The following is a 16,665-nucleotide window of genomic DNA, read 5'->3' on the forward strand; positions in this document are numbered from 1 at the left end:
GCGCTCCTTGTTTTTGCCTGGTTCGGCACGTGCTGAAGAGTCACTGGAACACAACAGGCACTAGCCTCTGGTTATCATCACTCGCAGTGCACCAGGCACACTATGGTTAGGCGAGCTTCAGTCCGAAAAGAAACCACAGCCTTGTTTCATGCACTGCAGCTTCAAATGTATGTCAGTAATGTCTGGGTGGAACATGTAGATTTAAGCGTCCTTGTCACTGAAACCAGCCTGCTTACAACATGAAAAAGTAGATTACAGGTCGATTATAACAAACAGAGATATCAGAGGCAGAGATAATATAACAAACAGATATCAGAGGCAGAGATATTATAACAAACGGGTATCAGAGGCAGAAATATTATAACAAACATATCAGAGGCAGGGATATTATAACAGATATCAGAGGCAGATATAACAACAAACATATCAGAGGTAGGGATATTATAACAGATATCAGAGGCAGAGATATAACAACAAACAGATATCAGAGGCAGATATATTATAACAACAAACATATCAGAGGTAGGGATATTATAACAAACAGATATCAGAGGCAGGGATATTATAACAGATATCAGGCAGAAATATAACAAACATATCAGATATCAGAGGCAGGGACATAACAGATATCAGAGGCAGAGATATTATAACAAACAGAGAGATCAGAGGCAGGGATAATATAACAAATAGAGATATCAGAGGCAGGCAAATGGCAAAGCCAAAAACAATCTGGATAAAAGGTAAATGATCAATAGCACAAAAAAAAAAAAACCACCCAAGAAAAATGGCTCAGAAATGTGGCTAAGACACAGGAGACTTCGTTGAGAGTCTGCAGGTGATGTCACACCTGTGTGTGAGGAGCAGTGGTGTGTAAGCAGTAGACTGGTGAGGTAGAATGTGTAACGGATCATTACCGTTACTTTTGGGGGGTTCTTTGGTGGTAGTATGACAGTGTGCCTACAGGGTCTTATGTTTTAATACATAGTGTATTGATATTATTTGAATTCTCTTATTTAAAGTGGCCAGTCAGTACCGGTATTCTTTGACTGTAAATTAGGTTCTCATACTGAGTTAATCAGACGAGTAGTTACACTGGACAATAACATTTGAGTTTTTTTGCTTCCTAAACTAAAATAGGTGTTTTATAGCACTTTTTACACTGAATTTGAATGTTTTTAGAATTTTCCTCTCGTGCATCATGATTTTAAGTGACAGGGAAATTAAATGAAATTTTACATAAATTATATATTTCTTATTCTTCAGTAAGGCTGGTGTTACACATAAAATGTATAGATGTACTTCTAAAATGGACAGATGTAGGTTCTGATTTTGGCTTATATTAGGCCTCAGGAACATCTCTCTTCAGAGTCCAGCACGGCGGGGCTTCACTTTCCTTGGTACTGCTTTACCACACGTGTACATAATGACATGTGAGTGCACTGGAACAAAACAACTACCTGCGATAGAGAGATTCTGGAAACATGTTTGGATTTAGTGTGCAAAAATACACAAAATCATCTTTGATCAGTGATTTGAAGGGATACTTGCTTCATTGTCGCTGATATTTGAGAAAACATGCAAGTTATGCATGTAGGTTCTGAAGTGAAACCCAGTGGATTATACCACATGTTTTTTTGGTGTCGTTTTGCTTTTTTAGCCCGTCACCCTTCAGAAAGGAATGGCGGTGACGTCGTCGGCACAGACGCAGTGAACACCAATAAAAAAAGCCACAGTAACAAAAATCCGTGAAGTGTAATTTACTCTCCGTCATCCCCAGGCCTCGCGTACGGAGGGTGGAAGTGTGTCCTACTTTTAATTCCTGCCTCATATTATTAGCAGGAAAAAGAGGTTGTTTACAGGCTGTTTTCCAGTTTGGGCTCAGAAAGCGAATTCAGAGCTTGTCACTTCAGGAGACACCAGCTGATGATGGATGCCGGCGCGGGTTAGACTTCTGCCTGGAGACAGAAGGAATTGCGGCCAATCGCATGCCCCGCCGAAACACGTTGGCCAGACATAATTAAAACAAAGCGGCCTGAATGGCATGTAAAACGGGCTGTAATCTGGAGAGGACGAGTGATGGAAATGAAATTTGAGGTTTGGGATGATGGTGGATGTGGGTGAGTTGAGCAGCGGAGTAATGACCGTCACTCACTAGAGGGTGAGCAAAGATATGGCTGTTATGCTGTTTGTTAAGGTTTTATAGCAGAAATAAACCTTACACATGGTGTATGAAATTGATTTTAATTGTTATGAACACCAGGCCAAGATAGATCATATTACTGGTGGGCGTCCGTCGAGTGCGTGTAATGGGGGGCACAGTCCGTACTTTGTCCATTATTGTCATTTACGTTTACGTATTTAGCAGACGCTCTTATCCAGAGCACCTTACGAAAGTGCTTTGTCATTTACTCATAGAATATATCCTAGGCAGTACAGTACCAATGAACTAGAATACTGTAGAAATACAGGGATCAATACTGATGCCTAGAAGTGCAAAATACATAAGCTCTATCTAGGACAACAATAAGCAATACCCTACAATAAGTACTAGAGTTTCAGTTAATCAATATAGGAGCAGGGTCAATAGTCATTTAAAATAATCCGTGAATAGACGGGTCTTCAGTCTGCGTTTAAGACTGCAGGGAGCTCTGCTGTCTGGAGTGCAAGCGGAAGTTTGTTCCCCCATCTAGGAGCCAGGACAGAAAATCTCGATGCTTGTTTTCCAAGATTCTTGAAGCATGAACCTCACGTAGTGAAGTACTCAGGGGTACGGATCGGGTTTTGACCATTGACCTCAGTTATGGAGAGGCTGGTCCATTTTTGGCTTTATAGGCAAATATCAAGGTTTTAAATCTGATGCGTGCAGCTACTGGCAGCCAATGAAGGGAGCGCGGCAGCAGAGTGACGTGATATTTTGTTTCATATACTGACACAAGTTGTATTACAGATCATATTTATCAGGTTGAATTACTATTGACTATTCAACATATTAAAGCGTATTAAAGAATTTCATGGCTAATATCACTATAGGTAATATCACTATAATTCCACTGTAATTCCGTCACTATAGTGAGATGAATGATATTACTATTAAGATCCCCCTCTCACAATACAGTTCTGTAGGGTATAACTGCTTTCCACTCCAGGAATATCCTTTCTGACTTTTTCTCCCCACTGCTAGACTCCTGTGCCACGCTATGAAGGACCACGTGGTGCGTGTGGCCAACGAGGCGGAGTTCATCCTGAACCGTCAACGGGCCGAGGACGTCCACAAGCACGCAGAGTTCGAGGTTGTATGAACTCCGATCCTCTCCGTGACGTTCTGGGCTGCTCTTTTATCTCTCCCTCTCTGATCTCACACCGCGGTTCTGTTCTGGATGTTCTTGGATGGTTCCTCTTCCTGCTCCAAAAAAAAAAAGAACACCCCGTAATAATATGTGTGTGTTCTCTCTGGGGCTCTAGACCTCGGTTCCTAATACTGAGAACCGCATACTGCCGTGAAATCTGCAACAGCAGCCAAATATTTGATAATGGCCACAATCTGTAATCCCTCGTAGCGATAATCTAATCCCAGGGGGACCAGGGATCCGTGGAGAAATCAGATTGTGTGAATCAGATATTGCTGTATGTGTAGCCTACATGAGAAAGATCGGGGCAACTGTGAAAATCCCCACGGAATCCGGCAGCAGCAGGGTGACCTGCTAATCCCCAGTTTTGTGCCTCCCAGCGGATATTAATCTACACATATTAACCCAGAAGAGAGAGATTTAATAATTTTGCTCCAATTTGCACATTAGCCCCTCTCACCAAATTACAGCCCAGTCTCTGAAGATAGCGCTGGCGTTACGTCTCAGGCTATTAGCTTCTAGTCAAGAGACTACAGAAAACAACTCATTAGGAGTTTAAGATGTGGGGAAAATGAAAGCTTAGCTAAAAAAAAAAGCTTTTATTTTATTTATTTAATTTAAATATTTATTTACTTGTTTAACCTGCAGCTATTAATGTGTAGAGCTATGGTTTTGGACAACACAGGAACACGTCATAACATCCGTGTCACATGCGTGCACGCACACATAGCTGCACACAGACCAGCCTTCGTGCACTTCCGCGGAGTCCACGAGCTCCTTATCTGCGACTGGCAGCCTCCTTTGTGCAGTTCTTTGATGTAGTGCTCTCCCGGAACCTTGACCCGCTAGATAAACCTCTGCAGACGGCTCGGCGGGCTGCGGTGGAGCAGCAGAACTCCTCCACCCGTCACGCCTCCACCCGCACACGCATCTCCTCCACCTTCCTCTCCACTTTATTACCGCCTCATCCGGACTGAAGATCTGGCAGGCGGATAAGACATTTTTACAATTAAACCGCTGTCACTTTTAACCCTCACATCCCTCTTGAAGTGATAAATAACGGTTGATATTTGTCAGTGCGTCGCGCGGTAAAGGGAAACGACACTGGGAGATTGAGTTATCGGCTCCTTGAAGAATACGTCGGCGTATAATATCTGACAGAATTCAAATATAAGGCAGGAAATTCAATTATGCCCCCCCCCCGCCCCCAACCAACCAAGCTTGCCGCCCTCCCCCACCAAAGCTTCTGTTGGCAAATTAGATTTTGAATATTAGCCGGAGATGCCCCTGGGGGATGGGGGATGGGCACTGTGCAGTAAGACAATCTTATTTTAGCAGTGGCACTGAATCTTAGCATCTTCTTCACTCCGGAGAGTCCCGGTGAAGCACTCTCCACTTCCCGCAGAGCTTAGATCTGGACTGAGAGGCTGTGGAGGAAGCCCGTGCTTGTTTTAGCTTCAGTTTAAGCAAACCGAGCTCAAATGCAGAATCGGAAGTGTTTCATTCTTTTTCCCACAGTTCAGAGAGAGCTACACATTGCATTTGGCTTGTAGATATAGTTGCTAAGTTATTGTGCCTTGTTCAAGCCTGTGAAGTAAGTGGTCTGTATGAAGCATCAGAAAGGGTCGTGATATTGTGTATAAGGTGAAAAAGGTCAGCAACCCTAACTCATATAGATCAGATCCGACACGTGTCGTGAGGTACAATGGATTAGATCCGACGTGGCTATGTGTAATGATACTGTAGTTTCTGACTTTTGGCCTAACTCATATTGCAGTATAATGCTGTATCTCTTACGTCACTCTAATGACTTAACCATTAGCTTCTGCGACTTATCGTTTATGCCACACTGAAAATAATTACGAGTATGATGAATAAATATCTAGGATATGGACGATAACACATTTGCTATCATACTCCACATCATTCTATACAATACTCGGTATTTTTCTTTTATTTCAAGAACTCTTTCAAGTGGAATGCTCATGCTTTTATTATTATTGTTATTATTAGTTGTAGTAGACATGTTTTTTGTGTTTAAATGTTTTTTTAGAGTAGCATTTTTCAGTGCATTTTATTTTATTGTCAAGTTAGTTTTTCATAGTTAAATCAGTTTAGTCACATCACAGTCACGCAGGAGGAAGGTGGGTGAAGTGCGTAACTGCAAGCTCCTTATGTTCTGGCAGTAATGAACACATCTGTGAGTATTAGTAAATAAATGAACCCGTATCTGTGTGAGTACACTATTAGTAAATAAATGAACCCGTATCTGTGTGAGTACACTATTAGTAAATAAATGAACACATCTGTGTGAGTACACTATTAGTAAATAAATGAACACATCTGTGTGAGTACACTATTAGTAAATAAATGAACACATCTGTGTGAGTACACTATTAGTAAATAAATGAACACATCTGTGTGAGTATACTATTAGTAAATAAATGAAGACATATCTGTGAGTATGCTATTAGTAAATAAATGAAGACGTATATCTGTGTGATTATGCTATTAGTAAATAAATGAACACGTATCTGTGAGTACGCTATTAGTAAATAAATGAACACGTATCTGTGTGAGTACGCTATTAGTAAATAAATGAACACGTATCTGTGTGAGTACACTATTAGTAAGTAATGAACACGTATTTGAGTACGCTATTAGTAAGTAATGAACACGTATCTGTGTGAGTATACTATTAGTAAATAAATGAAGACGTATCTGTGAGTATACTATTAGTAAATAAATGAAGACGTATCTGTCTGAGTATACTATTAGTAAATAAATGAAGACGTATCTGTGTGAGTATGCTATTAGTAAATAAATGAACATGTATCTGTGTGAGTACGCTATTAGTAAGTAATGAACACATATCTGTGTGAGTACACTATTAGTAATGAACACGTATCTGTGTGAGTATACTATTAGTAAATAAATGAACACATCTGTGAGTATACTATTAGTAAATAAATGAAGACTATCTGTGAGTATGCTATTAGTAAATAAATGAAGACGTATCTGTGTGAGTACGCTATTAGTAAATAAATGAACACATATCTGTGTGAATACACTATTAGTAAATAAATGAACATATCTGCGTGAATACACTATTAGTAAATAAATGAAGATGTATCTGCGTGAATACACTATTAGTAAATAAATGAAGACGTATCTGCGTGAATACACTATTAGTAAATAAATGAAGACGTATCTGCGTGAGTACACTATTAGTAAATAAATGAAGACGTATCTGCGTGAGTATACTATTGGTAAATAAATGAACACATCTGTGTGAGTATACTATTGGTAAATAAATGAACACATCTGTGTGAGTATACTATTAGTAAATAAATGAACACGTATCTGTGTGAGTACACTATTAGTAAATAAATGAACACATCTGTAAGTATACTATTAGTAAATAAATGAACACATCTGTGAGTATACTATTAGTAAATAAATGAAGACGTATCTGAGTATACTATTAGTAAATAAATGAAGACGTATCTGTGAGTATGCTATTAGTAAATAAATGAAGACATCTGTGTGAGTATGCTATTAGTAAATAAATGAACACGTATCTGTGTGAGTACACTATTAGTAAGTAATGAACACGTATTTGAGTACGCTATTAGTAAGTAATGAACACGTATCTGTGTGAGTACACTATTAGTAAATAAATGAACACATCTGTGAGTATACTATTAGTAAATAAATGAAGACGTATCTGTGAGTATACTATTAGTAAATAAATGAAGAAGTATGTCTGAGTATACTATTAGTAAATAAATGAAGACGTATGTGTGAGTATGCTATTAGTAAATAAATGAACATGTATCTGTGTGAGTATGCTATTAGTAAGTAATGAACACATCTGTGTGAGTACACTATTAGTAATGAACACGTATCTGTGTGAGTATACTATTAGTAAATAAATGAACACATCTGTGAGTATACTATTAGTAAATAAATGAAGACGTATCTGTGTGAGTACGCTATTAGTAAATAAATGAACACATATCTGTGTGAATACGCTATTAGTAAATAAATGAACACATATCTGCGTGAATACACTATTAGTAAATAAATGAAGACGTATCTGCGTGAATACACTATTAGTAAATAAATGAAGACATATCTGCGTGAGTACACTATTAGTAAATAAATGAAGACGTATCTGCGTGAGTACATTATTAGTAAATAAATGAAGACGTATCTGTGTGAGTATACTATTAGTAAATAAATGAACACATCTGTGTGAGTATACTATTGGTAAATAAATGAACACATCTGTGTGAGTATACTATTAGTAAATAAATGAACACGTATCTGTGTGAGTACGCTATTAGTAAATAAATGAACACAAATCTGTGTGAGTACGCTGTTAGTAAATAAATGAACACATCTGCGTGAGTATACTATTAGTAAATAAATGACATCTGGGTGAGTATACTATTAGTAAATAAATGAACACGTATCTGTGTGAGTACGCTATTAGTAAATGAACACATCTATGTGAGTACGCTATTAGTAAATAAATGAACACATCTGCATGAGTATACTATTAGTAAATAAATGAACACGTATCTATGTGAGTATACTATTAGTAAATAAATGAACACATCTGTGTGAGTATACTATTAGTAAATAAATGAACACGTATCTGTGAGTATACTATTAGTAAATAAATGAACACGTATCTGAGTATACTATTAATAAATAAATGAACACGTATCTGTGTGAGTATACTATTAGTAAATAAATGAACACGTATCTGAGTATACTATTAATAAATAAATGAAGACGTATCTGTGTGAGTATACTATTAGTAAATGCTGGAGGGAGAAAAAGAAGGGAGTTGTATCCAGATTGCTGGATGCTAAGAACAAAAGGGTAGAAGGGTACAGACTTACACACACACACACACACACACACACACACACACACACACACACACACACACACACACATACACACACTGTTCATACATATACACACTCTCTTCATACACACACACACACACACACAGTGTTCATACATATACACATTCTCTTCATACACACACGCACACACACACACTGTTCATACATGCACACACACACACACACTGTTCATACATATACACATTCTCTTCATACACACACACACACACACTGTTCATACATACATACACACACACACACACACACTGTTCATACATAGACACACTCTCTTCATACACACACACACACACACACACACACACACTGTTCATACATACATACACACACACACACTGTTCATACACACACACACACACACACACACACACACACACACACACACTGTTCATACATAGACACACTCTCTTCATACACACACACACACACACTGTTCATACATACATACACACACACACACTGTTCATACATACACACGCACACACACACACACACACACACACACACACACACACTGTTCATACATAGACACACTCTCTTCATACACACACACACACACTGTTCATACACACATGCTGTTTGTACACACTATTCATACACACACACAATGTTCATGCATCCACACACACTCTTCATACACACACGCACACACACACGCTGTTCATACACACATGCTGTTTGTACACACTATTCATGCACACAGACTGTTCACACACACACGTCTTGCACACATCGTGCATTCATCATACGTTCAGTGCACCTTTTGTTAACCTTTTAAAGGTGTGTTTCGTAATTATTAATCTTAATAAATATTTTTATTCTGTACCGTATTCAGTAACTTCACAGAAACAGACAGCTATGTGAGGAGTGAGTATCTGGACTGACCATCAGGCCATGGTGGTTTGAATGTTTAGGCCAACTAGGACAGATGAAAATGAAAACAACTGTTTAAATTATTCTAACCTATACTTAACATATTAAAGATTTATTGACATTACAAAATCTAGCCCTCTGTACCATGTAACTCTCCTTCTCTGTGTTTCTACACACTGCACGCTCTCTTCTCGCCTCTCCCAGTCCAACTGTGCCCAGTATGCTGCAGACAGGAGGGAGGAGGAGAAGATGTGTGACCACCTGATTGGTGCTGCCAAGCACCGTGATCATGTGACAGCCAATCAGCTGAAGCAGAAGATTGTCAACATCCTCACCAACAAACATGGCGCATGGGGGGCACTGGCTCACAGGTACGCCTCTGGGTGTTTTGTATGGTTGGGCACAGCTGAGACGTAGATGCTTTTCTGTGTTCGTGTGTGTGTGTGTGTGTGTGTGTGTGTATCTGTGTGTCTGTGTGTGTACCATGTCTGGTTGTCTTTGTTGTTACGGAATCTTGACATTGCCCTCTTGAGGTCTGCTCAGCTGTCAGGGAAAGTACTTGCACTATTACCTGTATCTTGCGCACACACACACACACACACACACACAGCTGTAGTGTGACTGCTATTTAATGTCATTTTCTTGCTCTCCACCAGGGTCAGGCTACAGGTCAGCAAACTCAATTACCACAACCGACCACTAAATCCCAGGAGACACATCATTGGTGGTCAGGTTGTGTGTGTGTGTGTGTGTGTGTGTGTGTGCGTGTTTGTGGGAGTGCATGTTCGTGAGACCCATACCGGCCCCCTTTTCATTCACACAGCAGTACACCTGGTGGTCATTAGACTGCTCTTATGGGCCCTGTTTAAAGAGACCCGAGTCCCAACAAATGTTGTGTACAGACGTACAGACATGTTTATATACAACGATCAAAGAACAAAACTCCAAAACACGAACCATGGAACAGGTTTCCCTCAGGGGACGTGGAGGCATGAATTAAAGCAGAATTTTCCAATCTAAACTCTAAAACAGCACACACGTTTTGCAAAATCCTACGGATAAGGTTTATATCCTAGCCAAGCTGCCCAGTGCATGATTGGAGGTACTTAATCCAGCAGTTGTCTGCCGGGTTGGAATTAACCGCCGACTACTGAAGTAGACGCTCTTTGAGTGTTTCCAAACACACCGTAAATGTTGACTCACGGATATATGTAAATCTAACTACCATTCGTGTTCAGCCAAGATGTCAGTGTGATGCAGAGAAAGTCCAGGACACGCACACACGCCACACGTGCACAGTCACCGTCACCCCGTGCACACACCGTCATGTGCACTCGCACACGCACTCGCGCACGCACTCGCACACGCACTCGCGCACGCACTCGCACACGCACTCTTCGCTGTTATTTGCTCTGCTTGCTAAAACAGTGGCTGTGGATTTCTTTATTAAATTTTAGCAATGCGCCACAGATGGCAGGAAACATCCGCTATGGTGCCGTGTTTACTCTCACTGATGGGGAACGTACGGCCAATCACAGTGCGAGGGAGAGGCACTCTGCCTTTACGGGGCTTTAGTTTCAGGCTTTTCAAACAGTGAACGCGTTGAGGGACGTGTCTGATTTTTGGACATTTCGTCTGAAGCTCACTTTCGAAGGTGGATGGCATATCGTGTAGATCGTTTGAGTGCGATTTTTTTTTAACCCTGTTTCTAGTACTAATTTGCGGAGGGTTTCTCCGCCCATAGATCACTTACTGTGTAGATGTGGGGTCATTGTTATAACTGAGCAAACTTGTGTGCTCGCATTCAATAATTCTTTTTTTTTGTTTTTGTAAAAATAGAGAATTGTACAGAAAACTCCTGTGTGAGAAACACAGTATAATAGAACAGAACATCTGAGGTTAGAGCAAGCAGACCCCTTCTCCTGATTTACTATCACACTCCACCGTAGAGCCGTTTGTATGTAGATATGGGTGTCGTGTATCGATATGCGCACAACAGAGGACCAGGGAGGGGAACACCAGTTGCGCATTATTATTAAACAAGTCATAATTACAATTTTTACATAACTCAAGATTATTCAAGCACCCGCTTTCTGTGGAAATGTACAGATCCCCTGAGTGTTTGTTTTGGCAGCGACGTGTTTGTTTCTATAATGCATGTTGTATACAGAGTTAGTATTTTGTCCTCTGTATTCCATCATAACACTGTATTCCACCGCAGAGCCGTTGATTTTGTCATTAATCCCTTTTGCACTATAGAGTTATATATAGCTATGCTTGTGCTCGGGTTGCGGCAACATATTGTTTGGAATTCTCTGCGAGCTCCCTGGCTTAGTCAAATATTTATAGAACTCACCTTGGAGGTCCCAACATTTGCATGGAGACAAAAGGTTATTGAGCTGTGTAGCGTAGTAAATGGTACCATAGAAGTTCCTGCAAATTCAAATGTAATGGTAACCTGCTGGTGAAGAAAAATGATGCAATATGCCCTGAGCTTAAGGCAGTGTTTCAGCTTAGTCTTATTCAATGCTACATTAACTTTCCCATTTATGCTGCTCCTGTAAAATAGAATGCCCCCTAGGTGTTATGAGTGTGTGTGTGTGTGTGTGTGTGTGTGTGTGTGTGTGTGTGTGTGTGTGTCCCTCTTGGTTTGAAAATTTATTTGTGTCAAAGTGTCTTAATTTTTTTTTTTTTTTTGTCTTTGAGCATGGATGCCCTCAAATTGCTTTTCTCTTTGTGTGTCATACTTCGGCCTGGAGAGACTTGCAGGAATATTGATAGTTTGCACGAGCACCCCCCCCCCCCCCCCAACACATGGCCTGCTCAGAGATGCAGCTCGCTCAGAAAACACAGACCTTTTTTTGGTGCGTTCACGGATCTTTGGATTCCTCTGCGGTGCTAAAAAAATTTCCGGCCAGTCCGGCGAAGGAGAGCGGCAACCCTTCCAGGTTATTGGCCGGACCGGCGTGGGTAGGGGGAGCATGGGGCGCTTAACGTCCCGCCTACAGTGGCCGAGTCCCTCGGAGCCTCTCGCACATGGCGGGGTGAACCAGCCTTCACAGCGCGGAGGGACTCACGTTCGATCATAGTCTACGCTTGCCTGATGATGAATGTCCCCCGCATTGAGTCACCATCAGAAAATCAATACTTTTCAAATTGAAACAGTATAGGGTTCTATTGATCTGGGCCGGTAAATCAAAACAAGAAGGCTGTGATAGGACTCGGGTAGACAGCTCCGAGCCCAGTAATGACACACTATCAATTTTAGCTTTGCACTGATAAATCAAGTTGAAAATTGGATGTCAGTCCCTCCCTCCCTGCACCTTTCCCTAGCTTGGAGGGAGTTATTTTCCCTGCCCTCCTTCCCGCTTCTGTTGACCCCTGACCTCTGCCAGCGGATTATAAAGTTCAGGCGTGTCACCAGAATGGAGGCATCAGACGGAGCGTTAGAATTAATGACGTTTTTAAAAAAAAAAGAAAAGCTGAAATCGAAAAATCATGAGACTCGCGTGCCATTGGCCTCCACTCCAGTCAGCCCGACAGTTTTATAAACAAACGGCGCAGAAGCAGCCATTTGGGCTTTTCTCTCCTCCATAGTTTAGCATGTCTTTCCTGGCAAAGAGAAAACAAATGCTGAGGTTTTTTGCTTCTTGCGTCTTCCTCTGCAGAGACAGTGCGTCGTTAGCTGAGCAGCTGGTAGTTTCTCCAGCCATTCTCTTGGCCGGAACAGCAAGCACCTGTTCCGAAGAACAGGAGGGGCAAGTCGGTTGAGCCCTAAAAAACAGCTGAGTCACTTAAAATGGAGTCTAAAGAGAACAAAACAAAACAGGAAGGTGAGTTGCTTTGCGGGTCTGCTGTGGCGCACTGTCCTGCTTCCGCTCCCGCTCACGCCGGGCCTTTCCGAACGCTGTCACATAAACACAGGATTAACGGAGCCGATTCCCACCGGCTCCGCCGCTGAGCTCCGCCCCCCCCGAGCCTCACGGCCCCACTTCCGGCATCGGGCGAGGTTCGGATTACTCCAGCAGGGCCTCACCCAGTGGAAACGTGGCGGCGAAAGCCGTTATGACACCTCCACCTCCACCCCTCCCGGCCGGCCCGCCTCGACGTCAGCGACCTGGCTGACAGGTGACGGAGGGCCGCAAGACCTTAACTTAACCCGACTTGAGTATCGATTGTCAAAGCCTTCTCTTGTATAATTACTTTTTCGCGTCAGGGATTGGGGGGTGGGGTGGATGAGAGAGACAGAAGGTAAGTGGGAAACAGAGGAAGAGGGAGACGTGGAGGGTGAGGAGGCGGCTATTGATCCGCGGAGAAGCGAACAGGGAAGATGCTGTTTCCCTTCACTAACAGTGGGCTCGGGGTGTATGTGATATATGGCAGCTATCTGCTCCCAGATAATAACTTTCTGATGAAACCGAGCCTTCAGTCACTTGCTCCCAGCCTAACCGGTGTCACCGGGCCACAGAACGACAGCGAGAGAGAGATTGAGGGAGAGAGTGAGACAGTTAATGTTAGAGGCTACAATGGGACTTGGTCCTGGTCAAATATCTCCTGCAGGAATCTGTGAAGATGTTTGCTGTGTTATTCAATTCTGAATAAGGAGGGGTTGAAGCGATCCCAGAAGGTAGCGGAAACCTCCTTGGCTTCTATTGGCTGGAGAAAACGTTCCGGAAAACCTCGCTAGACGCACCTTAACTTTGCCATGACTTTCCAAAAAAACAACAAAAAAACCTCTCTTTGTAATTATTTTGCAGCTAAAAGAGGGCACGTGACAGGAGACCTTGGGACACCTTGGGTGCCTTCCGCAGGTTCACTTTGTGCAGATCTATCCAAACACGCACTACAGCTTAACAAGCATCCACCCACACACACACACACACACACACACATCTCACATCTCGTCGTGTTTTATGCCAGTGTGATCTTACACTCCTCCGTTTGCCTAAACCACCCCCCCCCCCCATCATAACAACGCCGGCTTCTTTTACAAGCCTGAGAGTCAGCGTCAGAGCGGCTGCGTGTCCACTTGGCGTAGAAGGACCTCAAGCGGGTCCGTTAGTTTGTTGTAGTACTTACGCACACAGGCCTCGTCGCTCTGTTGTTGACCTACATGTGAGGACTTCCCGGGGGCGTGCCTGACCTCGCCGTCGGGGCTAATTATCTCGGCCTGGACTCCACCCAGTCCCGCTCCGGGAGGGTGGGCAGTGGTGGAAATGGATGACTCATCAAAGCGGACGAGAAGGGGTATCTGACCCACGCTCGGACGCTCTCCTTCAGACTGGACGGGCTTGCTGGGCCTTTTCCGAGTCTCCGTGCTGCCCCTCCATGCTGTTTTCCGTTTTCCGCCCAGTTTAACCAGGTCTTGCATTTCCATGCTGGTTTATCCTGTCAAATGCAGAGCGAGCGATAGACATCGGAAGCCAACATGTGCGAATTGAGCGAAAATAATCTCCCTCCCCCCCGAATTTATAGCGTACTTTGAAAAAGAAAAATTTGAGTGATGTCCACCAGCATATGGTAACCAGTTGGCTTGTGACGATGTGATGGGAAGCTTTGCCCAATTCTGTTGAACTGTGTCCATTGCAGTTGGGGGGGGGGGGGTATCAGATATGTGTGTGCTTAGAAATTAGTGTATTTTCAACTGGCTGGGGAGGAACAGTATCACAAGAGATTTTCAAAGGAAACGTATTTCCTTCGCACATGGCCTTTCATCTGTGCATGCGTGTGTGCGTGTGTGTGTGTGTGTGTGTGTGTGTGTGTGGTAGAACCAGAATTAATCACATAGACTGTAGCTCAGTTAGGCTGCAGGAAAGGTGGTACAGTTCCGGCGGGGGCGTGACAGCCGAGCGCGGCTGTGCTTAGCGTCGTTCGCACACAGGACATGGCACATGGCAGCGTGGCCCTGAGAGTACACAGCACCCTGCGTTTGCCCGTCATTACCGGCACTTACTCTAATTACGCCCCATTTCGCTCCCCAATGGAAGCGTTTAAGCAGAATGCAATGGCATCTTATTGAATTTCACTGCTGTTCTTTTTCCCTTCATCAAAAGCCTTTCTGTGGGGTCCAATTAGCTGTTGCCACAGCAATGCCGCCTTTATTGGTCTTTGATTTGTTGCTGGGTCATATTTTATAGTAAGTGTCCCAGGTGATTAGACTGCTAACCACCGCTGTATTTTCTGCAATTAGTATCAATTTCTCTTTCAAACCTGGCTTATGATTACAACAACATGTCCATCCTTCTCTGGCTTTTGTATTGTTCACTTCTTCAGTTAGAATTTATGTGTTTGGTTCTATTTGCGTCCTTTTGGTTTTTTTTTGAAAGACCATAATCTTAGATACGACGCAGTGTAGGTTGTGCAGCATCTCAGAACTCCTCCTCCTAAATATACGAGGCCTGCACAGGAGGCGCAGTCGCAGAAGGACGTTCCAGACCACAGCGGCACGATCATCCATCTCGGGGCACCGCCCCGTCTCCGCGGTACCGGCTGCGAATCGCAGCCCACCCCCGCTGCCCCCAAACAAGCTGCCCTCGCCCCACCTTAAACGTCGCGGATTTTTTGATGGAATTGTTAGCGTCTCTTTTATTTTACCACTTTGCCTCTCGAGCCTGAATCACAGCTGTCGGCCCTTTACGGCCCTGAGCAAACACGCGCTGCTCCCCGCGGACACGGGAGCACTGAATCTCCGCCGTCTGCCGGGACGAGGGCCGTTATTTATCCAGCTCCGGCTGCGGGAGGGCAGCATGCCTACTAGTGTGCACTTGCGCTCTTTTGTTGGTAATGACCGTGCCGCCGCTCGGCCGAGAGTTCTGGTTATTTGTGCCGGGGAAATTAGCTTTTAAAATGCAGTTGGAAATCCATTTGGTTGATTGATGGGCGACGTGGCTAATAAATTTGAGCGGCACGCGAGCGGGGCGGGCCCACCGCCATCCTTTATGTCTGTCAGGAGACACGTGGTCAGTAAAGTGGAGTGAATCAGGAGCTCGTTCTGGACAGTGATTGCCGTTTAGATGAAACGGCCGTCAGTGCTGCTCGCGATACAGTGGCGCGTGAGGAGCGGAGAGGGGGACTTTTCTTTTAACACTTTTATTCATGTGTTGAGTCCTAGCACAGTTCAAAAAGATTTCAGCTCAGAAGTAAACACAGTGGAGCAGTCTCATGTGGAGATGTGTGGCGTTTTCAGGGGCCGTATCCTTGCTGGTACCGCTTAAAGGGTACCAACCAAGCCTGTGTTTCCTGTTCTTTGTTTTAGGATGATGCTCAAGTGTTTTTGCGTGTTTGTTTGTTTACATTTTTTGAGTTTTTGTGCTGGTTTTTGTTTTTTACGATATTCTATTTTGCACTCTGCACAAAAACTCTTTCAGAATGTGGCACGCTCAAATGCCACGAATGTCACTCCAGAGCGTCACCTCGTCATCACAGACCAGTCCAGTGCGTTTCAGCATTCCAAAGCATTTTTCAAACCCGAATGTTCCTACAGGAGGCCCACCCAGTCCACAGTG

The 16,665-nt window shown here is 43.2% G+C and overlaps 1 protein-coding gene across 1 annotated transcript in view; it reads left to right on the forward strand.

Moving 5' to 3' along the window:
• nbeab (neurobeachin b) overlaps positions 1–16,665 on the forward strand; it is a 192,732-nt gene that overhangs the window by 95,247 nt on the left and 80,820 nt on the right. The window contains exons 36-37 of the mRNA XM_035534144.1: positions 3,182–3,290; positions 9,365–9,531. Of these exons, the coding sequence (XP_035390037.1) occupies positions 3,182–3,290; positions 9,365–9,531 (276 nt within the window). The remainder of the gene's footprint in view (positions 1–3,181; positions 3,291–9,364; positions 9,532–16,665) is intronic.

The sequence above is a fragment of the Electrophorus electricus genome, chromosome 15, assembly GCF_013358815.1.
Source record: "Electrophorus electricus isolate fEleEle1 chromosome 15, fEleEle1.pri, whole genome shotgun sequence".
Classification (NCBI taxonomy): domain Eukaryota; kingdom Metazoa; phylum Chordata; class Actinopteri; order Gymnotiformes; family Gymnotidae; genus Electrophorus; species Electrophorus electricus.